We start from the raw sequence: 20,423 nt of genomic DNA on the forward strand, positions 1-20,423 counted from the left end.
AAGTTGCGAAGAAAAGTCAAGTGAGTCGTGAGGGTTCAAGTGCGAGAGAAATGTATTTGAGAAGGGAAATCCTAAGTTTAGGGTTGTACCAGTCGACTGGTATTGAGACCAATCGACTAGGGTAGAGCACAGAGAGTTTCTGTGCTCGAACGGCAGGGACTAGTTGACTGGTAACAGTAAAATAACTTTGTTATTTCTTCCAAGCTTTATATAATATAGCTTGGGATGGCTGACCAAAGTTGACGAAATTAGACTTGGTTAAAGTCTAATTAGAGTCTCCAAGTCTACGTTACAATCCATGTGTTCTTGGTCGAGTTGTGACGAGGTTTCTCTACTGATAAGGAGGATTGTGCTAGCTAGAGTTTTCGGGGACTAATCCATCGACGGATAGGGATCGTTCACCTTATGGGCAGCCGTGGAGTAAGAGCCTTAATCTCCGAACCACGTAAATCAGCGTGCTGTGCTTTGAATTTCTTTTCTTTAGTTTAACTTTCTATTTGCTTTGTTTGTATTTTCACTTGTACATTAACATTGTAGAAAGAAGCGATCAATTAGGGGCAATATCTATTCAACCCTCTTTCTAATCGGTCATACAATCCCCAATACAAACATCCTTATGAGAGGGTGTTAGAACCCTTTAGCTCTAGTTCTTTAATTTTATATCCCAAACTTTACTTAGTCCAATAAAAATATTTGTTCTCAAATTTCTTTCCCAAGGTAGCATCTATACAAGCTAAGTTCAAGTTAATTTTATTACATCTAAACAAGCTAAGCTCAAGCTAAGTTTTAAACAAGCTCAAGCTCATAAAAAATAAACCAAGCCAAGCTTGAACAATCATTTCAAAAGCTTGGTTCATTTTAAGTTTGGCTCGGCGTGATTACCTTATCAAACAAGCTTGAACACCCCAAAACTCGACTCAACTTGTTTACAATCCTAACTACGAGCATCCACAATGCTCCTATTAAAAGATTATTATAACACCCCTTTGGTATTAACACCATTGTGAAGGGGTTTAAGATGACATTGGGTGGGCCAAGACTGGCCCATTCCATTCTCATGAGTGTATTATTATTATTTTTAAAATTTTAATTATTAAAAAAATTTCTAAAACAAAAAATTAAAAGTTAAATAAAATGGATAAATAATAAAATATGGGTATATTTTAATAATAATAATAATATTATTATTTTTAAACGACAATAATTTGATTTTTTATTTGTTTTTTTCAAGCTTGTATTTTATATTTTTTAATTTAAATTAATTTTAAAAAAATAAAAATAAAAAAAATAGTTTTAAAATGTATTTGGTTAATATGATATAATTTTAAGATATTGAGTTGATTGTGATATCTATAAATAATGAATATTAATGTTGAAAGAAATATAAATGAAAGAAATATATTGTTATAATAAATATATTGTATTGGATTTTTTATTTTTTATTTGTATTTAAGGGGATGGATATTAGAATGAGAGTGGGTGGGTTGTGGATGATTTCCGGTCGAACCCTCACCGCATCTCCGGTTCGATGGTCCAAAACTGAACACGGCAACGTCGCCTCTCTTCCTCTCACTTCTCATCCCATCATCGGCCCGCTCGGTCCCCAATTCCCTCCATCCTTCCTAGGAAGTTGTCCATGGCTGGAGTTCTCCCCTCGGCTCCATCCGCTCCCTTCCAGATGCCTCCGCCGACTCGCAGAGGATCCGTCCGGCGACGAACGGTCCTCTACGCCGAGCTTAGCGGTACCCCCTCTGCCATTGGCTCCGTGGAGGCCAGCGTCGATCCGTCGCCTTACCCCACGCTCTCTCCTCCTCCTGGTTTTAAACCGCCAGAGCCTAAGAGATTCGCCATTCGCCCCGACAAGCTTCTCGACATTTTCTCGGCGGCTCTTGCTTTGCCCTTCCGCCTTGGCACTGGAGCTTTTGCTCTAGGGTTTGTCATCTTCCTTTCTTTTCTCTCTGAAACGTTTTGTTTGTGTAGGAAACTTCCAAGTTTAGGAGGGTTGCGTTATTTTATGTACTCTTAATGTTTGTCCTAGTTCGAAAAGTTTTTCACACTTCACAATAGATTTGGGATCCTTGCTACTGGGCGATAATATTAAGTCCAATTGCTTGCAAAGTGACCATTGTTGTACAATATATTTGTAGCAGACAGTTTTTTTTTCTTTTTAAAATTTTTTATTATTTTTTGTCGTAAACGAAGCTCATTGATTTTTTTTTTCAAAACTATTTTTTATATCTTATTTAGGTTCATATTATAAGGATATGAAATCAATCTGAAAGATGTCTTTTCTGCATGCATATGCTCGAGGTTGATCCATTAGAGAACAGTCCAAAGAGATCTTGATACTCCTTATTTTGTTTGAATTATTACAGATATTCTGTATCCTTGGTTTCTGAGGATAAAATCCCATCAGACCAATATGCTATGGGTATTGCAGGTACGCTTGCCATTTTCAGTAACAACGTTGAGTTTGAAGGATTAACACATCCATACATCTGCTGTATTTTTTTGGTTTGTGGACTATTATAATATAACTGAAAGATACCTAAGATTATTGAACAAACCATTTTTACTCTATTGCAATGTTATAGGTCTGAAGTTGAAAGAGACATCAAAACTGGGTCCCCGCCCTGAGAAGCCTATTGAGATTTATGAGTTTGAAAGGTACCTGTTGCATCATGGCTTACCAACTTTTCATACTTCATTGTAAGTTGTAAAAACTTCTCTAACAGTATAAGCCTAATTCAGTCACTTGTTTTCTTCATGGGATGGACAATGATGGATCATAAATAAATTTCAGTTGCCCATTCTGTCGGAAGGTAATACCATTGTGGCTACCGCAGAATTTGGCAAAGAAGAGTTATTTCGATGATTCATATTTTTCTAGATCACATTGTAGAGATTACCTTTTCTTCTGGTTTAATTTGTTTTCCCTCTGGAATTATTCTGATTTGGCTTTAAATCTAGACAATTGTAGGTAAGGGAAATTCTCAGCATACTGTCTCTTGATGTTCTGTATTATCCTTGCCCAAGGAATGGTCCAAATTTCCGACCCAAAGTTCTACAGATGGGTGGGAAGCAGCAGTTCCCCTATATGGTATCGTTCACTAACAATGTGACTTCTCTAGATTAGAATAGTAACATATATATTTAGATCTTTAAAACATGCTATAAACTATGAATAGATAGTAAATCTGTGTGTGGGTTGAGGGGTGTTGCACTTTGTAAGTCTTCTTACCCAACCCGTTACCATCCTGGCCAAGTCTTGTTAATTTGCCACCATTAAATAATTTCACTTCTATTGCAGGTGGATCCAAACACAGGTGTCTCCATGTATGAATCAAATGACATTATAAAGTACTTGGTTGACAAATATGGTATAGATAATTTTTCTTTGTTAAGTTATCTGTTTTTTTATATTTTTCTATAATTGATATCAAATTGTGTAGATACCACAATCTGATAGTTTCTAATAGATTGTGACTTATGTTTGATACTATTCCAAAATAGTTTGGATCTTGGTTGTTGTTTTTTGTTTAAAATCTAGTTTGATTCTTTTAAGGAGTTGAGACACATTTTCTTTTTGCTATCTTTCTTATTAACTTATGAAGCTTTTAATTAATTATGTGTATACCATATTCTGTCTTGATGTTGTTATTGTATTTTTCAGGTGATGGAACCATCCCTTTTATGTTATCCCTTGGTCTGTTAACTGTAAGTCTTGCAGTTAAATGAATACTTGCAGAACTAGGATCACTATTCTTGGGCATTTTTGTAATTCTCAAATATGATGGTTGTGGGCTCATCTGTGAGCTTCTAATTGTCGCTCTTTTCTAGACTTTGACCGAAGGATTTGCGATGATCGGTCGCATGGGAAAGGTAAAAGTTTTAGCTTAGTTTTGCATTGAGATTTCTTAAGTTTTCGTATAGTGGCACAAAAATAAATCCCTACTGATAAACAAGAGTTTTATAGGGGATTATATCCTCCAAAAAATAGGAAGAATTAATTTCTTTACAAGAGCTTTTGTTTGTTGAAGATTTAAGATCTGCATATATTTTTTCTTCAGGGTTCTTTCTATACCCCATCAAAACTCCCACCTTTGCCCCTTGAATTATGGGCTTATGAGGTCAGGTTCTTGATTTCTGCAATGTAATACATTTCAATCAACTCACGGTTTAGAGTATTGTTCTGTGTTTGAAGTTCACCCAGCAGTACAATTTTAGTATCATGCCATTATGCTATTTCTACACTTGGCATGTTTTAGCACACTTACAAAGTGTGTCAAAATTAACTCATTAATTTTAATATTATTCTCTTCCATTTAGTTTATTTTCCTCTAAATATATGCTATAACAATTAGAAAATTAATTGATGAAAATTATAAGCAATAAGATACAAAAATATAATAAGTATCTTAACAAAGAATTATCACTTGCTATTATTAAAATAAGTGTTGTATATAAGATGATGCTATTGATTCTTATAGCAATCAGAAATCTAGTATTGGGTTTAACTACTACTCGTTTTCATAAATCTATCTTGGCTAACACTTGGAGGATTACTTGAATTGACACAACTTGAACCGGAACAAGCATAGTGTGTTAAGGATATATCCCAGTTACTTCAAGTTTAGTGTCAGTCTTCTTTTACTACTGTCGGTGCTACAATATGTGCTCCCCACTTCCCCTCTCCCTCTTTTTATATGGTGTTATGGAAAACAAAATTTAAGTTAAATCACAAGAATAAAATTTTTCCATCTTGGTCGATTTTGGATGGTATCAACCAAGATAGATTTTGTCTTGGTACTAATGCAACTGTGTGGACAAGGGTGACCATAAGTGTTGACTGATACCAATGGACATTTGAAACCATAAATTCACTTATTACTAAGAGGTGTAAATATTGTTTAACGTTCTTTTTTATCATTTTAATGCCTATATTTAATTTGTGAAGGTGTTTATCTACAGCCTTCCCCCTATTGTAAGCTTGTTCGGGAGGTTCTAGTTGAATTGGAGTTGCCACACATACTGCACAGGTTAAATTTCACTTATTTTAACAGAAGCTGTACTTTGGCCATAACTTATTTGGCATAACTTTCAATGCATTTTAATCTCTCTCTATGCTTTTGAGATGTGATAGTTAATATAATAGCAATTGTAGTACCTTTTTGCTAGTTCAATGTTGTTGAATTAAAGGCGTTGGAATGCAAAATTCAATCTAATATCATTGTATGACTAGTCTTCAAAGCTCTATAGTGTTGACAAATTTTTGAACCACCACAGGAAGTTAAACTCTTCCATTTATATTCTTTTTTCAAATAAAGACTGCTCTTTGTTAAGTAGTTTAGTGCTTTATCTTATTGTTTTTGGGTAGTAAATTAAATGATGTAACACCAGGGACTTGCATGATAATAAACTTCTAACATAGATTAAAAGTTTATTGAGAATTGAGATGATTGAAAAAAGGGGTTGGCGTTTCTTACTTTCTTTTATAGGGCCAACAATCATCTTGATCTCAAAAAAGAGATTTTTATAACATTTTTTAGGTTTTCTACGACCAGTAGTAGGATAAGGATAAACCTTTACAAAAATTCTAATCAATTACAATTATATTATTCTCCTCCGTTTGGAATAACTCAGCTTCATCAAATGAGAATGGAGATCTTGACAAAGTGAGAATGGAGATCTTGATATGGCTATTTGATGTTATGCATAGGTGTAACTTGTTGGATCTCAAAGAACATTTGGTGCCTTTTGATGAAGCTCATCATTTGTGATTCATTATTTATATTTGAGAGATTTTTTGATGGACCAAATATCTGTGGCCTTCCATGTGAGGTTAGCAATGTTTGTATATCAACTATATTCTCAAGACCTAAGGCGTATTGTGGTATTGAGGAGAGTGAAATATTTGAGAGACAAGGATGATGGCCTCTTGATATGACAGGAACTCCGTTAAATGGAAAATTGAACTCATGTATGATTCAAATGGCAAGTCAAGTTAACAATCATTAGTGCTAATTTTTCTCAAATTATGAAATGTTGGAGCAAGCATAATGTTTGCACTCCCTAATTTAGGATATGTATCAGCATATAATATTCATTATAGATGCAATTTTCCAGTAACATCAGTTCAAATCTCTCGAATATGCTGGAGAAAGTGTTGAGGCAATAGTAGGAAGTGGTTGGTAAAATCAAGTCAATAGGTTGATGTGTTTTAATCCATAAATAACTTTGAGAAGATATATAGTTGATCTATCTTTGAATCGTTATAGGTAAATTCGAAAACCTTAGTTTGACCATTAAGTTGTGGATGAAATACATATGAATACTTCAATTGGGTGTCAAGCAATTGCCTTAGGAGTTTTCAAAAGTAACTAGCAAATTTGACGTCTCCATTGGACAATATAGTTGTAGGAAATGTACGCAATCTAATAATTTCTCTAAAAAATAATTTTAACCATGTAATATAATTGTTATTTTTATTACATGGAAAGAAATATGTCATTTGTGGAATCATGATTTTGATAGGTATCCCAAGTAGTTTTGAAGCAAAATCCATACTAAGGTTGTTATCAAGGTATTGTTATGTAAAGGTTTGGTGACTTTTGTTTTTTGTTAAGTGGGACAATAGGATGCAATCTTTACAGCATTTCACTTTAGGGTATATGCAAAGAATCTATCAATTACTAAGGTTGTAGACTTGTAGTCTATCTTTCCCAATTTATTTACAAGTCCACATACTTGTATTTCCTATACTAAGAAGTCAACTATGTTTACATGGAGGGAGTGAGAGTAAGGATAGTTGATAAGGATGAAATACTGTATATTGATCATGAGAGACAACTATTATTTGCTATACAAGACTTAAATAATACCCTACATTCCTATAACTAAAACATCCAATATGAACTAAATTTACAACTTCAATAACCCAATAATGAAGTTCAATAACCCACTAACTTTGACACTTTTCATCAAGTTGAAACATATACACTATGTCCATCTTGTTGCATAAAGGAAACTCACAAAAAGAAAAGTTTAAGTGATGAAGACACATGATGAGAATGAAGAAGACATGATATTATTCCAGTGACAAGAAAACACAATGCTCTAGATTGATTTTTAAGGTGTTATAGATGGTTATGAAAACATATCTTCAAATGGTCGAATAAGTTATAGCTTTTAAAGGAAAGGAGAGGAAGAAAGTTATGGTTTATGACAATGGAGAATTGAGAAAGAAAATTAGACTTTTACAATGATGGAGATAAAAGTGAAAATAATTGAGTTTCTGAAGATCGAGAGAATAGTGAGGAGACTTTGGGTTTATGATAGTGGAAGGAAAATCATGTCTTTAAGGCTTCCCCTTTCTCTTTAGGGATTGAGGATGAAGAATCTAACCTAATAACTCTAACTAGGTGAAAGTTAAGGGAGGAGAGGGTGAGGCGAATAGCAGGCTTGAGAAAGCATCAAAAGTTGTTTACTTTGGATGAGGAGGAAAGGAAGTGAATAAAAAAAAACAATTTCATACGTACCCTTCTTTAACCTCTTGTTTAATCTATGTTGGGAAGGTGGTAGCAATATTGATAGATGATGATGGTGAAAGTCTAGTGGCATTTCATGATGTTTGACAATGATTCAGTGGTGCTCCAACATATGGTGATGGTTGGGCGAAAAACGAAAAATGTTTTTTTTTTTATTATTTGTCTTTTCTCCCTCTATTCTGTAAGAGATATCCCGGTTCCTTTTTTTTTCTTCAATTCACATAATAAAACATCTTGGTCTTGCTCTTTTTCTCCTCAACGTTTTAATTTTGACTCATTGGGACTTCATCCATCCATTGTATCTACAATAACTTATTAAGTATCTTGCACTTATACATTTGACAAATTTCATCAATAAACATAATGTTGGCTTATGTTAAACTCTTTGTCAAAGCATCAAAACTAGTTGATTGAACTTGACCACTTGGGGCATGATTGCACCAACGTGGATGGTGGATGGTGGACACGTGGATGGTGGATGGAGAAAATAACAGAATAAAATTTTACAAGATTCCAAAAAGGTTTCCTAAAAATTAGAAGTCCTACTTATTGCTGTATTAGTAGCTGTCAAGTTCACAAACCTTGTATGAGAACACTATTTTGTATTACTTAATTGATCGCACGAGGGAATGCAAGTGTGTGAAAATGTACGTAGTAATCTTTAAGCTACCAAGTTCTATTGATTTGTATTTACTATGACTGATCTTGAAAAGTTAATCTTGGCTTTTGCAGCACTCCTCGGGGTAGCCCAACAAGACAGGAGTTATATGAGAAAGTTGGAATTTTTCAGGTTTAGCTATGTTTTTTTATTAATTCTCTTGATTCCTCTATTTGTTAAAAATTTCTTTTTTGATTAAAGGATTCCTCTCTTTAGTTATGTTTCGACTTAATTTCCTGGCGATTTAATTTGTGGTTGTCTGGAATATTTTCATTAAGTATTTATTCATCAGGTACCTTACCTGGAGGATCATAATACTGGAGTGAAGATGTTCGAAAGTGCAGAAATAATCGAGTATCTTAGGGCGGTATATGCTACGTAAGAATCACGAATTTTGATGAGCCATCTCAACGTTGCCGAATTTTTCAAATTTTTTTAAAAAAATCGATAGGCAGTTGCAGGTGGAGTTGTGTATGCATCGCACAAATTACGTCTTTGATTTAAGAATATAGTACCTTTAGAATATGGAACAGTTTTCATTATATGTTTATAAATTAAAATATGAAATAATCTTCATTACAATATTTGCATTATAGTCTCCATCTCATAGTAGAATAGCAATATATATATAAAGAAAGATGAGAATAATCAGCATGGCCCAATAAAAGTTGATTGTTGGGACATTGATTCTTTTTTTTTACTATAAAGTCTTACATGGTATTGTTTTGTTTGTTTGGAAATGCAATTAAAGTTAAACATTTGTATTTGATGAGTTGTATAAACTGTGTAGGATTTTATGTAAATTAGAGATAGATATAATAAAGTTCAAACGATGAACATTATGATCATTAAGCTTGGAGGACTCAAAGAACCATATGTTGATTGCGATGTTGTAACCATAGGATATGAATGGTTAGCTAGAGGAGAATGAATAGACTTTCTTGTAAAACCATCATTCAAATTCCTTATTAGTAGTAAATGTGTGGCAAAATGACGTGTCAGATACATCTTTTAATCCATGGCCCTAATCACACGAATGTGACTTCCCTGGAACAAAATCATTATGAAGCTCCATAGCAAAGGGTGTGGAGCAAACCCTAATAAGATTATCCAAAAGGACAAGAGCACTTTGCTCATTACGATATTAATAACAAATTCTTAGAACCATAAGAATTAAGGTCTCCTAAAGAATGAACAAATATGAGAGAGTCAACAAATTTCATTCCACTCCCTAGAGAATATAGACGAGCACATTGGAATGAACAATGTACGTAAAAAGAGCCAACAAACTCCACTTCTCTCTCTAGGAAAAGCAAGGACACTTCGGAACTTGAGAGGCTTGAAGCCTTTATGATTTCGTGTCATGGAGTTGTTTGGCGCACTTGAGACCAAAATAATGAGATTTTTTTTTTGTTATTCACCCACATCCAAACACCTTCAAATGGCACCTCCATTTGATTGGATAAAGTGATCTAATTGATTTTGAGGCTCAAAATTTTAATGTCAGGGTCAATGACACTATGTATTGTCAATTTAAGGAGGCTTTTAAGTGTGGGGCTTCAATCTAGAAATCTGGAGTTTAAAATTTAACTGGGATATATTATAGAGGATTTTTTTTAATGGGTAGCGGATTCGAGAATGTTAACTATCAAGATGAATCTCTATATGTATTTCTTTGATTTATCTAAGTGGTTGGTGAGAAATTTTTTTAGAACTGGACGACCACCTCAAGATTAGTTGAGCCAAAGGCTTAAAAATCCGGCGCCTAACATAAAAAAAAACAAAACTTTTAAGCAATTAGATTGACAAGGAATTTCAAGTTGACTCACGCTCGTACCAGAATATTTTGTTCCCCCAAATCCTTAGAATAGTTAACTACCCAGTGAACTTCTCAATTATCGCATTACTCAATTTAGTCAATTGGAAATTAATTTAGTTGAGAAATCAACTTAGTCAGCTTATGACCTTGCAAGCCACTTTAAGGTTTGAGACCAAGTCAACAACAAGAAACATCTAGGAAAATCTCTTCTAGTCAAATCAATTGCTTAAGCATATCATTGATTTAGTCCAAAAGTTGATCTCCAACTCCTAACGACCGTAGGTAATCGATGATGTTTGGACACATAAGTCCATGTAAGTACTCAATCAATAACATAATTAAGTTACAAGACATAAAAGGAATGGAAAGCTCTATATAGCTGTTATCACTGAATGAGCTATTAGACAGTTGTCTTCTAGGTTGATGGGGGCATTGAACACCAAGGGATGACCGGACTAATAGTTACGCTTGCGAAGCGAGAGAGAGAGAGAGAGAGAGAGGAGGACAAGGGGGTGTCCCGGCTCATCCAATCTGACGCTCAAGTCAAGTCTTCGACAAAGGAGGTGGAGAACAAGAATAGTAAATGAGACGAAGTGGCAATTTGTTAGTGTACATGAGTGTACCTTTGCCTACAGGAGCGGACTTCTTTTATATCATTGCTAAAGGAATGAAATGAAATCTCTCTCCTTCAGGTTTTGATTGATGGGACATCATATCCGATGAGAAAAGTGTCACGTCATCGCATTAGAGGATCATGCCACCCATGCCCTATACAGTAGAAGATCACGTGGGGTCATGCTATGTCAACCATGTTGTTCCATGTGCTATGTCTCATGTGCCATGTTAACCCACATGCTATTAACCAACTCAAGTAGTGGGCATGGAGGAAGAGATGTTAGATTGACGGAGTTGAGAGGGACTGATGTGTATGTCTCTTATATATTTTTTAGCATTGTTTAGCATACATTTTGTGCATTTTATTAGCATATTTCACTTTTTCACATATTCCTTTTTGTTTGTTTTTTGTTTTTTCCTTTTTTACTATTTTAGTTCGGAGAACTGCTCTTTGCTAGTTTTCATTGACAGGACGTATTTTTGGAGTAAAAATTAGAGCATTTAGACTTTAGAACAAGAAGTCATAGTAAGAAACATGCTCTAGTCGTGTCTTATGACACAAGCATATTCCTTGGATGAATATAATTGAAAAATGGAGCTTTTAGTGCTTAACACACCCTGGTCGTGCCTCACTTGAAGTTTCCAGCGACCTTATTGTTAGAGTAATCTGGGTACCCTAGATTTTGATGTTTGTATAAAGGTTTAAGTTAGATTTACTATTATATTTGATATGCATTGTGAGTGTGCAGGATATAGGTAAAACAAGGAAAGTCCAAGTGTGATCTTGGTAAAGGAGAAAAGTCTAAGGTGAGTCTTGGCAGTATAAGTCCAAGCATGTAGTCTTGGCAACGTAAATCCAAGTGTAACCTGGCAATGGATGAAGTCTCAAAGGCACGATCTCTTGGCAAAGGAAGACCCGACAATAATGACAAGGCTAATGGAAGCTCCAGACGGCAAGACGTAAAGAATGTGGAGGCATCCGAGGGACGCGAGGCTGATGGAGGAGGCTAGAAGGCTAGGTCTAAGTTGTGCGGACAAGGACGAGTGCATGAGAAATTGTACTTAGGGTAAAATTCTAAGTTTAGGGGTTTATTGTAGCAATTACTATAGCAGTACTGTTGGATCGATCGCACGTGAAAGGGGGGGGTGAGTCACGTGGTTTTCAAGAACTCATTTTGTCTGTTTTAAAATTACAAGTACGCAGCGGAAAAGAATAAGAAAACAAATAAACACCAGAGAATACAAACAGTTTTACTTGGTTCGGAGCCTTTGGCGACTCCTACTCCAAGACCTAAGTCCCGCGGATCTATCGATGAGTAATCCACTAAAAACTTCTTCCGGTACCTTCGGAAGAGGGAATCTAGTACAAGAATAGGGGCAGTGTAACAACCTACAATACCCTTTTTAAAGTAGTAATCACGTACACAAATGAAATGTAACCGACACTTTTAGAAATAGAAGTAGGAGCACTCGTGTGTCGGTGTCGGTCTACCGTCCGCGATCGAAAGTTCTCGGAGCAGTTGTCAGGGACAGCAGCTTCGCAGCAGAGTCGTAACAGAAGCCTGGGGCAGTCGGAAGCTCAAAAGGATGCACGGTAGCTCATATCTCAGTCTTGTTCCAATGCCTTCTCGAGACAACCTTATAAACGGCATGGAAGGCACCTCCAATGAGACAAATTTGATCCTGAACATCCCGACACATATCCACGACTTTGGCCAAAATTTATCCTGTGGAAGGCTCCTTCCATAGCCATGGAAGGCGTCTTCTATGAACAGTACGAAGGCGCCTTTACTGCTTGAGGGCGCCTTCGGCACTATTCATCCAAAGGCAACTTTTCTCCTTTTGTCCTGCAAAATAACGTTAGTCCAAATAACCTACAACACAAGTATTAGGACAAACAATAATTAATAATAAAGACTAGTAATTAGTTCTTGTCCTCCCAGGACCAGGAATTAGTCAAGGTCTCAGCTTAGAGATCTTAAATAGACCTAAATTGGACTGACGCCTACTATCCCTTCAACCGGGACGCGTCCTCACTTGGTCACTCTCCTCTAGTGACATACCTTAACTTACTAGTTTTCCAGACATCCGGTCAGCCCGTCGACTTGTCTAGACTTCATACCAGCTATCCGGTCGGCTCGTTGACCTAGCTGAATTTCTTGCCAGATGCCCGGTCAGCCCGTCGACCTATCTGGACTTCATACCAGCTTGGTCGGCCCGTTGACCTAGCTGAATTTCTTGCCAGATATCTGGTCAGATCGTCGACCTATTTGGACTTCTCTTGCACACTTAATCAAGTGGTTAGATCATACTAATACCTAACTTATCTTGCTTGTCATTCACTAAAACCTGAGTTAGACCGTTAGTGCAACATGCACCAACAATCTCCTCTTTTTTGATGCAATGACAACCTAGGTTAAGTTAGGAAAAAAAAAACTATGTAAAGTAAGCAAAAAATATGAGTAAATTAGCTTTCATTGTGGGGTTTAAGTTGTTCCGAATTTTCTTTGGTTTGCTAACTTAATCCCCCTAACTCTCCCCCTTTGACATTCATCAAAAATAAGAGTAAATAAGACAATACAAAAAAAACTTGTTCGACCTGATTGAAAAAATATTGGCATTTTAGCAATAATAAAAATTTCAGAGTTATTGGGGGAGTTTTAAAAGAATTTTAACCTTTTACACAAATAGCTGTTAAGAGATAATTTTCAACGTGTACTAGCTTTTTAAAATACTTTGGATAGGAACGTTATAATATTTTGAAAATGTTTTAATCATGAAAAAAAATTTAAGAAAATTTTGAAATAGGTTTTGTAAAAAAAAATCTTCAAGGAATACTTTTCAGGTTTGTTTAAAAGTCATTTATAAAAATTAAAGTACTCAGTTTTCACAAACCGTCATAATTTTGTAAAATATTAGATATTTCAAAATGTGTCAAGAAAGATTTTCAAAAATAAAACTTTGAAAAGTATAAGTGTGGTTTCAAAAAGCATCTTTTAGAAACATTAAAAAAAATATTTTGGGGAAATATTTATTCAAAGCAAAGATTTGAAAGTTATTTTTAAATATCCTCCCCTTGAATATGAAATTATTTTAAATTAATCTAATCAACTATAAATTGTTCTTGATTATCTAACCGTTAGTTACTAACTGACTATCAGAAGATAGCAGTATTCACTTGGTTAGTCACGTTAAGTCTTTTTATCCAGTTAGTGTTTGATTAACCTGGATTACTTAATCTGATCACTATGAATTTAATATTTAACGTCCAAACTTATGTTGATGCACTGATATAAGCATCGTAAATCCAGACAATCTACCTATGCATCTCACCCTTTTCTAAATTTGACAATACACAAAGAAGATAGCCTTAATGTATTGATGAGATGCTCAAGTCCTAAATTTGTAGGAACATACTTTTTATAGAGTTGATCTAGACTATGAAAAAATTGATTTTGAAAATTCTAAAAATAAGAAAATTTTGAGAAAATGTTAAAAAAATTTACCCTAGAATTTATAAATTATTTAAAATATAATTAAAAATAGTGGTCATAGTCTATTAAACATAATCCTAATTGTCGACATAAGTTGCTAAATTCACTTTCAGGGAGGGGTTTGGTGAATATGTCAGCTAAATTTGACTTGAACTCAATGTACTTGAGTTCAATGTTACCTTTAGTGATATGATCCTTGATAAAGTGGTGTCTAATTTCGATGTGTTTGATTCTTGAATGATGCACATGATTTTTTGTTAAATTAATTGAGCTAACATTGTCAATTAATACTTTTGTATTTGTAAAGTTTAAGTTGAAATCTTTTAGAGTGTGGATCATCCATAATAATTGTGCAATACATTCTCCTATTGCTATATATTCTACCTCAGTAGTAGATAAGGCAACACAATGTTACTTTCTACTAAACCTGCTAACAAGTGATGAGTAACTGACATCTACCACTTATACTCTTACGGTCTAGTTTACAGCCAGCATAGTCTGAGTCAGAGTAACCTATGAGTTCAAAGTTGAGTGTTCTAGGATGCCAAATTCCTATATTTGATGTTCCTTTTAGATATCGAAAAATTCTTTTTTATGTTCGCTAAGTAAGATTCTTTAGCACAGGTTAGGTATCTAGCACATATACTAACCGTAAATAGAATATCATGTCGACTTGCGATTAAGTATATGAGACTACCTATTGCACTCCTATAGTATTTTAGGTCTACAGGTTTTCCATTTGAGTCATTATCTAAGGTTGTGTTAGTTGCCATTAGTGTTTTTGTTCCCTTGGTATTTTCCATTCCAAATTTTTTAAGTAATTCTTTGATATACTTTTGTTGGTAGACATAATTTCCTTCCTTAGTTTGTTTAATTTGTAGACATAAAAAAATAAGTTAGTTTACCTACTAAGCTTATTTCAAATTCTTGTTCAATTAAGGTTATGAATTCTTGAAAAAATTCTGAATTAGTTGAACCAAAGATTATGTCGTCGACATATATTTGGGTTATAAAGATATCTTGGTTGATTGATTTTACAAATAAAATTGGATCAATTTGTCCTTGGTTGAATCCTTTGAAAATTAGGTAAGAAGTCAACCTCTCATACCAGGCCCTAGGTTCTTAAGTTTAAAAACATGGTCAGGATGGTCTAGACTCTCAAACCCAGGTGGTTGATCTACATAAATTTTTTCTTTTATTTTTCCATTTAGAAAGACAGATTTAACATCCATTTGATAAAACTTAAATCCTTTAGGAGCCGCATAGCTAAGTAGTATTTTGATAGACTCAAGTCTAGCTACTGGGACATATGTTTCATCATAGTCAAGTCCTTTTACTTGATTAAACCCCTTAGCTACTAGTCTAGCCTTGTTTCTAATATTTTCTCCATTTTCACTTAGTTTATTTCTGAATACCTATTTTATTTCTATTATCTTTTTATTGTTAGGTGGTGGTACTAAGTCCCAGACTTCGTTTCTTTCAAACTGAGCTAGTTCTTCCTGCATGACTATGATCCGGTCTGGGTCAAGTAAAGATTCTTCTATCATTTTGGGTTCAATTTTTGAGATCAAAGATATTTGACTTAAATTTCTAAAGGACGATCTAGTCTGAACTCTTAGGTCTGGGTCACCAATTATTTGCTCAATTAGATGGTTTGGATTAACTCTTATAGTTCTAGTGGGTTCATTCACTTGAGGTTGATCTTCTTCTTCGTGACTTAGGTTTTCACTAGCCCCTCCTTGACTATTGTTACCTTGAATAAAATCAATTGTTTGAATTTGGGTTTGTTCTAAGTTTTAGTTGGTCTCTTCAAATTTTACATTTGCGGTTTCTTCAATTCTTAGTGTGACTTTGTTATATACTCTGTAACCTCTACTATTTAATGAGTAGCCTATAAAGATTCCATTTTTTACTTTTGAGATAAATTTTTCTAAGTGTTCTCTTGTATTTAGTATGTAGGCTAGGCATCCAAATACTTTAAAGTATTTAATATATATTGTTTATTATAATAGAGTTTAAATGATGTTTTATTATAAGTTTTATTTATTGTGGTTCTGTTTTGTACATAGCATGCTGTGCTAACAACTTCTGCCTAAAAATATTTTGGTAGTTCATATTCATTTAACATTATCCTAGAGGTTTCAAGTAGAGTTCTATTCTTTCTTTCTACTATTTCATTTTGTTGGGGTGTACTAGGGTAGGAAAATTCGTGATGATATACATTTTTAAGGCAGAATTGATTAAAGTTATGATTTTTAAATTTACTTCCGTTATCACTTCTGATTCTTTTAATTTTTCTATCTTTTTCATTTTCAATTTGTTTGTAAAAATTACTAAATAATTCAAATGTTTCATCCTTACTTTTTAAGAATTTTACCCGGGTGAATCTAATGTAGTTATCTATTATTATTAGGTAGTAAAGGATTCTATTTATTGATTTGATTCCATGAGAGTCAAATAGGTCCAAGTGCAATAGTTCTAATATAGAATTTGTTTGAAGTTGATTAGTTGACTTTGTTTATTTTCCTTGTTGACAGACATTACAAATTGTTGTGTCTAAGTTGGGTAACTTTGGTTAGCCTCTAACTAATTCATTTAATTTACTTAGATTTCTGAAGTTTGTGTGTGACATTCTTCTATGTCATAACCAGGTTTCTTCTCTTTGTGTCAAGTGACACTTAAGTGAGGAACCAGTTAGGTTGATTGCATAGATATTGTCCTTTCTAAATACTACAAGAAAAAAGCCTAACAACAACGGTTTTTCACCGTTGTCGTAGCCCCTTTCGGACTGTTGTTAAAGGCCGTGTTGTTAAAAGGGGTGCCCAAAGACAACAGTTTTTAACCGCTGTCTTTGAAGGCAAAGACAACAGTTTTACAACGGTGAAAAACCGTTGTCTTTTCCTTCAAAGACAACAGTTTTTCACCGTTGTCTTTGAGCGTCTACCTTTAATAACAGGGTCTTCGACAACAGTTTTAAACTATCTACGACAACGGTGAAAAACCGTTGTCTTTTTTAGATAAAAAATATAAAAAAATTAATACATAATTTTCCAATATTATAAATCATTCAAAATAAAATTTAATATACAATTTTCTAACATTAAAAAATAATATCTATAACATTCTAAAGAAATTTTATAAGCAACCAACAAAATTTCATAAGCAACCAACAAAATGATAACACTATTAAAACAAAGGTAGAACAATATAACATGAGATTTTCTAATCTGTTTTGACTGTTGAACTTTTGCTCCTAATCTGTTTCAAGGACCGCAGCGCTGCTACGGTGCTCTTCATGTATAAGCTCTGCATATATTTAATCTCCTCCAACTCCGGAACCCTCCCACCTGATTGTGTCGGCTTTGGCACTCCATTTTGTCCATCGCATTCTGCTGAAATTGACAGGTTGTTGCTGGGGAAGAGGTGGTCGAGCATAGCCACACACTCCTTCACGAGTTTGTATAGGAGATCAGTTGTAAAGAATGGCTGCTGCAGCACCTTTTCGATGAAGGGCTGCCTGATAAGTGCTCCTGTTCTCTTGTCATACTTCTTCAGTATTTTCACTAGACCTGAATTCATCACAACAAGAATAATAAACCATCTAAATGAGTGCACAAATTAAAAAAAAAAAACCAGAAGAAAGGACAGAACAGTTAATCAATAAAAGGACAGAACAGTTAATCAATAACACTCAGATAATTGTAAACTATAATTAGGCTCTGATCATGACTATGCTAACATGAGTTTCCTTGTTAACAAATTGAGAAATAATGGTTTGGAGAAATTAACAAACAAGACATGTAATATCTAAAACAAATGGGAGAGTTTGATACCTAAATAAAATCAATCTTGTTCAGTCAATGTAAAATCAGTTAAACTGCATTGGTAGTAGGCAAATAACATAAAATTTTCTGTTGTGGAAGTTATAATGAGAGTGGATTGATTGTTTCACCAATGACAAGAGAAATATTACTGTGTGATTTGAAGAAGAAATCCAAACATCTATTCTGCTGAATGCTAATTTATCATAACCTAGCAAAACAAATTTACCAAGCTACTCCAACGCCCTTCTTAATCAATCTGATCAATTAGTAAACATGATTGTAGAATAAAACCCATAAATTGCCTCTGAAGCGAAAGTGCTAAGTTTATACTCGACTGAATGTAATTCATACACCATATGGATTGTTTGCAATGAAAATTACAAGCTCCAAAAAAAAAACAAAGGTTTGGAACATAAAGGGATATCAATCCATCACAACTTAGATTGTTTGGAGGATCCACAGAAGTGTATTAATTTACATGTTAGAATACTTAAAATAAGCTACAGTGAAATCTTTAATGTGTACCATGGACTACATAAGAATAGATCAAGAAAAAGTTGAATTCTTACGGAAACCTACCCGTGTAGTTAATTATGTGATCTTCTCCCTAGCCTTTACTTTCCTTTGAACATTCTTCCTTGATAGTGATCTTCGAAATTATATTAATTGTCAAGATGCATGCTATAAAACTGTTCAAACAATCACTTAGATAAAGCACAAACAATCACTTTGTTTGTGCTTCAAGATCCTACAAAGATTGAATTGCACATGGCAAAGATGTCGTCAGCCTGCAAACTTCTCGCTTAAATCAATTTCCAAACATGAAATACTAGTAGCGATATTGAACTATTTTTCTAGTTGTCAGTCTTTCTTGCAAAGGATGCAGTTTAATTTTCATTGACAGATAACATGTTGCATAAATACTTGACTAGCTGTAATATGAGTATGAAGTACTCGGGGATTAACTGTTGGAGTTATCTTTCAAATGTCGATTTAATGGAGAAGGACCTAACCTATCATAGTTTTCAAATAAAACATCTCAATAACCTGGGAAATGATGGGATAAAATGATTATCACGGCAATTTATATTAAACAAAAAGAGATTCCTACTTACATTGCAGGATAAGCCTATGAGTTTTTTGAATTAGATGATGATGCAGATTGACTGCCTTTTGTTTCCTTGACATTCTCTTTCATATCAGGACAATCTTCATTTTTTGGGTTCAAGGTACTTGAATTCATCTTCTGGACCTCCTCTTTTGTGTATATAAAAATCTGACGGACCATAGCACAAAATTCCCTGCAGAAAATTATACAACACCAGTTGTCAACATATCCACTTTATACATAGAAAATGGAAGATATATATACATAAGAGAAGAACATTAGGAATGTTGAAGCATGCTTACTGCCAAGGGTCATCTCCAACAAGCATCATATCATCCTCATTATCAGTAAATACAATCATCCAATTTTTATTTGGAGCCATCAGTTCTCCTTTGAATTCAAATAGCTGATCTAACTCCTCGATCAATTGGTCATAACCATCAAACTTTGTCAAGTCAATAGATCTTCCAAGTGCAACACCCTGCTTATGAACCTGATATCAAAATGGAAACAGAATCATCTTCTCCAATAAAAAAGAGGTACATTCTATAGCATGACATTCTTGATCTACTAAGGGACTGAATGGAGATGGACACTACACATTAAATAAAATCTGAAAATGTGATTTAAAATCATTGGATCTTGCATATACACCAAAATTCAAAAAGCAAAGGAACTAGAAAGATATTAATCAGTCAGAAGCGAAGAACTAAATGGATGTTACTGCAAAAGGGAGAAATCATTTGATTTTAATGGAAGTTATCAGTTCTAGCATAGGCAGCATAAAGACTGTTGAAGAGTCACAGAGAAGTGGAAGTTATCCTAATTGCATTCAATCAAAACTAGAACCTAACGAAATTTTAAGAACAAGACAAAACAAGAATTAAACAAACTAAAATGCATCAAATTAAACCTAACTCTTGGTTGAAGCAATTCATCGAACACGTTGTAGGCGTGAAACTAATTAAACGTAATTAATGCAATTTATACATAAAAGATCAAATTAGCTACAAGCATTAACAATAAGCATCAACACAAGTAAATTGACAATAAACATAAGAGAAACTAAGCTAATCCAACCACAATCCACACTTCAATTCTTGAATACCAACGACTACCCTTCGTCGTCACACGAAAGGCCCGGCTCGGAACCCCCAAAACCGGTGGACAGTAGCTCACTCTGCTGGTCGCTGCACTCTTCGACACAAATGGGGACGATGAACGAATCCTCCAGCGAGAACCCCTCTGCTGGAACCTGATCGAAAATGGAGATGAATCCGTTTGCTGCCTTCTTCTTGCTGCCGCCTGAACCCCAGAAGGCAGGAGTGAAGGAAGAACGTCCGGAGGTGAAGGTTCTT

At 34.4% G+C, this 20,423-nt stretch overlaps 2 protein-coding genes across 2 annotated transcripts; one reads left to right on the plus strand and one right to left on the minus strand.

The window, feature by feature from the left end:
• The first annotated feature begins 1,484 nt into the window (after nt 1–1,484).
• On the plus strand, nt 1,485–8,798 carry LOC122045565. Its single transcript, XM_042605844.1, has 12 exons — nt 1,485–1,932; nt 2,376–2,440; nt 2,595–2,667; nt 2,804–2,822; nt 2,981–3,100; nt 3,311–3,380; nt 3,674–3,717; nt 3,841–3,882; nt 4,071–4,130; nt 4,972–5,039; nt 8,280–8,337; nt 8,498–8,798. The coding sequence occupies exons 1-12, from the start codon at nt 1,637–1,639 to the stop codon at nt 8,585–8,587; spliced, it is 1,005 nt and encodes a 334-aa protein (XP_042461778.1). The 5' UTR covers nt 1,485–1,636; the 3' UTR covers nt 8,588–8,798.
• Nucleotides 8,799–12,452: 3,654 nt separating this feature from the next.
• LOC122048226 (SPX domain-containing protein 1-like) lies at nt 12,453–19,665 on the minus strand. Its single transcript, XM_042609819.1, has 4 exons — nt 19,368–19,665; nt 19,073–19,258; nt 17,369–17,702; nt 12,453–12,486 (listed from the first exon to the last, which is right to left on the minus strand). The coding sequence occupies exons 2-4, from the start codon at nt 19,143–19,145 to the stop codon at nt 12,453–12,455; spliced, it is 441 nt and encodes a 146-aa protein (XP_042465753.1). The 5' UTR covers nt 19,146–19,258; nt 19,368–19,665.
• Nucleotides 19,666–20,423: the final 758 nt, after the last annotated feature.

This window comes from Zingiber officinale, chromosome 2B (genome assembly GCF_018446385.1).
Source record: "Zingiber officinale cultivar Zhangliang chromosome 2B, Zo_v1.1, whole genome shotgun sequence".
Classification (NCBI taxonomy): Eukaryota; Viridiplantae; Streptophyta; class Magnoliopsida; order Zingiberales; family Zingiberaceae; genus Zingiber; species Zingiber officinale.

Excerpts from the sequence above, each read along its gene's own strand:
- LOC122045565 (XM_042605844.1), top strand. The coding sequence starts at position 1,637 with ATGGCTGGAGTTCTCCCCTCGGCTCCATCCGCTCCCTTCCAGATGCCT. Across the intron at positions 3,883-4,070 it reads TGATCGGTCGCATGGGAAAG|GGTTCTTTCTATACCCCATC; the intron begins GTAAAAGTTTTA and ends TTTTTTCTTCAG. Across the intron at positions 8,338-8,497 it reads AGAAAGTTGGAATTTTTCAG|GTACCTTACCTGGAGGATCA; the intron begins GTTTAGCTATGT and ends TTTATTCATCAG.
- LOC122048226 (XM_042609819.1), bottom strand. The coding sequence starts at position 19,145 with ATGTCAAGGAAACAAAAGGCAGTCAATCTGCATCATCATCTAATTCAA. Across the intron at positions 17,703-19,072 it reads TCATAGGCTTATCCTGCAAT|GTCTAGTGAAAATACTGAAG; the intron begins GTAAGTAGGAAT and ends TGATGAATTCAG. Across the intron at positions 12,487-17,368 it reads AGGAGCAAAAGTTCAACAGT|GACAAAAGGAGAAAAGTTGC; the intron begins CAAAACAGATTA and ends GTTATTTTGCAG.